Source organism: Empidonax traillii, unplaced genomic scaffold (assembly GCF_003031625.1).
Source record: "Empidonax traillii isolate 1590-97213 ecotype Southwest subspecies unplaced genomic scaffold, ASM303162v1 scaffold34:size3740991, whole genome shotgun sequence".
In the NCBI taxonomy this organism is placed as follows: Eukaryota; Metazoa; Chordata; class Aves; order Passeriformes; family Tyrannidae; genus Empidonax; species Empidonax traillii.
Window position 1 is genome coordinate 2,067,929 of NW_020955227.1, and position 1,921 is coordinate 2,069,849.

Below are 1,921 nucleotides of genomic sequence, written 5' to 3' on the forward strand. Positions count from 1 at the left end.
TATCCATCGATAAGGAAGCCCTTGGACACGTCCGCTTTGGCCACCATGGCGTCCCGCAGCATGTCCAGCACCGTGTCCTGGGGAGGGGAGGACAGAGCTGCTGCGGCTGACATGGACAACGTGCCCCCCACCCTGCACCGCTGACCCCTGCTGCAAACCCCACCCTGGGGTGGCAGGGACAGAGATGCCTGAGCCATGTGCACGTAACACCCCTGGCAGCCCCACCATGCCCGCGTGGACTCACCAGGGGCACCAGCTCTCCCTTCTCCATGATGGCCTGCAGCTTCTTGCCCCGCTCTGAGCCCGAGCTGACCTCGGCCCGCAGCAGGTCCCCCGTGGAGAGGTGGGTGTAGCCATACTTCTGCACAATCTTCTCACACTGCGTCCCCTTCCCCGAGCCGGGGCCACCTGCAAGGCACACACATCCCCCAAGCCATGGGCGAGGAGAGGGTGGGGTGTGTGGGAGCAGCAGCACGGACCCGCATGAGTCCTCAGAGCTTGGTGACACGGGGCTTTGTCCCCAAGCCCAGCATGAGATGGATGGACAGAGCTGCTCCTGGGGTGGGCTGGGGGTTGCAAAGTGCTTGGGGGTGGCATGGGCTGCTGGCAATTGGCATGTGGGCGCCGCACCTGATGGCACCCAGGGCATCACCGCCCTCAAGGAGCCAAGCTGGAGCCATGGCCACCCCACAGTGCCTGGGAACAGCCCAGTCTCAGCCTCCAGCCCCAGCTTCCCACCCCAGGGGTGCAGGGAAAAGGTCTGGGCTGACCCCACCAGTTACAAGACCCAGACACAGACTTACCCACCACGAAGATGATTTTGTGCTGCTTGAGCTTTTCTGGAGGAGAGAAGGGAAAAAAATAATTTAAAAAAAATAATTAAAAAACCAGAAAGTCCTTCGGTGAGCCAAGTGTCCCCAGGGGGTGCCACATCCAGAGCAGGTGTCCCTGGGGATGGAGAGGACTGATCCCAGAGCCCTAGGGGGGAAGGTGGACAGGGAAGCAGCCGTGTGCCCTGATCACCTGGACAGATTGGGATGTCTGGACATGTCTGAGCACAGAGACCCCACGGCACCTCGGCCATGGGGCTGGAATCCCACTGCCACGTGGTTTCCTGGAGGCGTCACTGTCCACGGCTCCATCCCTGCGAGTGGCTTCTCACCCTGGTGGGCTAACAGGGATTGAGGTAGGCTCAGCCTGGCTTGGCTGCCTCGAGCACCTGGCATGACCCAGGTAGTCCCTAAACCCCAGCATCACTCCCTGGACCTGGTGGCCGACGTGCAGGTGGCACTCACTGCCCTGTCCCCTGCCCAGAGTCCAGGCACAGGGTTCCTCCCACCTGTGGGATCTGTCCCACTTGTGGTGTGGGGCGGTGCAGGGTGTGACACCACGGCAAGGGGGAGGCACAACTAAAAATAAAGTTGAGCTGCTCTGGGGCCGCTTTCCCATCTCCTGATTACAGCTGGATGAAATTTCAGCTCCTCTGGCACCCGGCCTTCCCTGGGGCTGGGGACAGAGCCAAGTGGCTGGTGGGGACCAATGGGACGAAGGGCACGTGGAGGGGCTGGAGGGACATGGGGGATGGACAGAAGGGAGGGAGGCAAGGACACAGGGCAGGGAAGGAGGTGATGGATGCAAAGGGGACCAGGGGCTGCCTGTAAGGGGGGTAGATGCAGGGGGGACAGCGGAGATGAGGCATGGGGGAAAGGGGAATGCAGAGGGGATGGATGTAGGGGAAACCAAGGGGATGGATGTAGGAGGGACTAAGGGAATGGATACATGGGGCACAGGGGAATGCAGAGGGAATGGATGCAGGGGGGATAGATTCAGGAGATACTGGGGGGATGGATGCAGGGGATAATGAGGAGATGGATACAGGGATGCAGGGGATACTGGGGGGTCGGATGCAGGGGGGATGGAT

The 1,921-nt window shown here is 61.4% G+C and overlaps 1 protein-coding gene across 2 annotated transcripts in view; it reads right to left on the reverse strand.

Annotated features, from left to right (window-relative positions):
• Positions 1-1,921, reverse strand: part of AK1 (adenylate kinase 1) — a 4,372-nt gene that overhangs the window by 1,828 nt on the left and 623 nt on the right. Inside the window, exons 1-3 of one of the 2 annotated variants that reach the window (XM_027877839.1) lie at positions 1,024-1,099; positions 804-839; positions 245-408 (exon numbers count right to left, since the gene is read on the reverse strand). In XM_027877839.1, the coding sequence (XP_027733640.1) occupies positions 245-408; positions 804-839; positions 1,024-1,084 (261 nt within the window). In that variant the 5' untranslated portion in view covers positions 1,085-1,099. Of the gene's footprint in view, positions 1-244; positions 409-803; positions 840-1,023; positions 1,100-1,921 lie in introns of those variants that run through there. The other variant, XM_027877840.1, reaches the window with a different exon arrangement.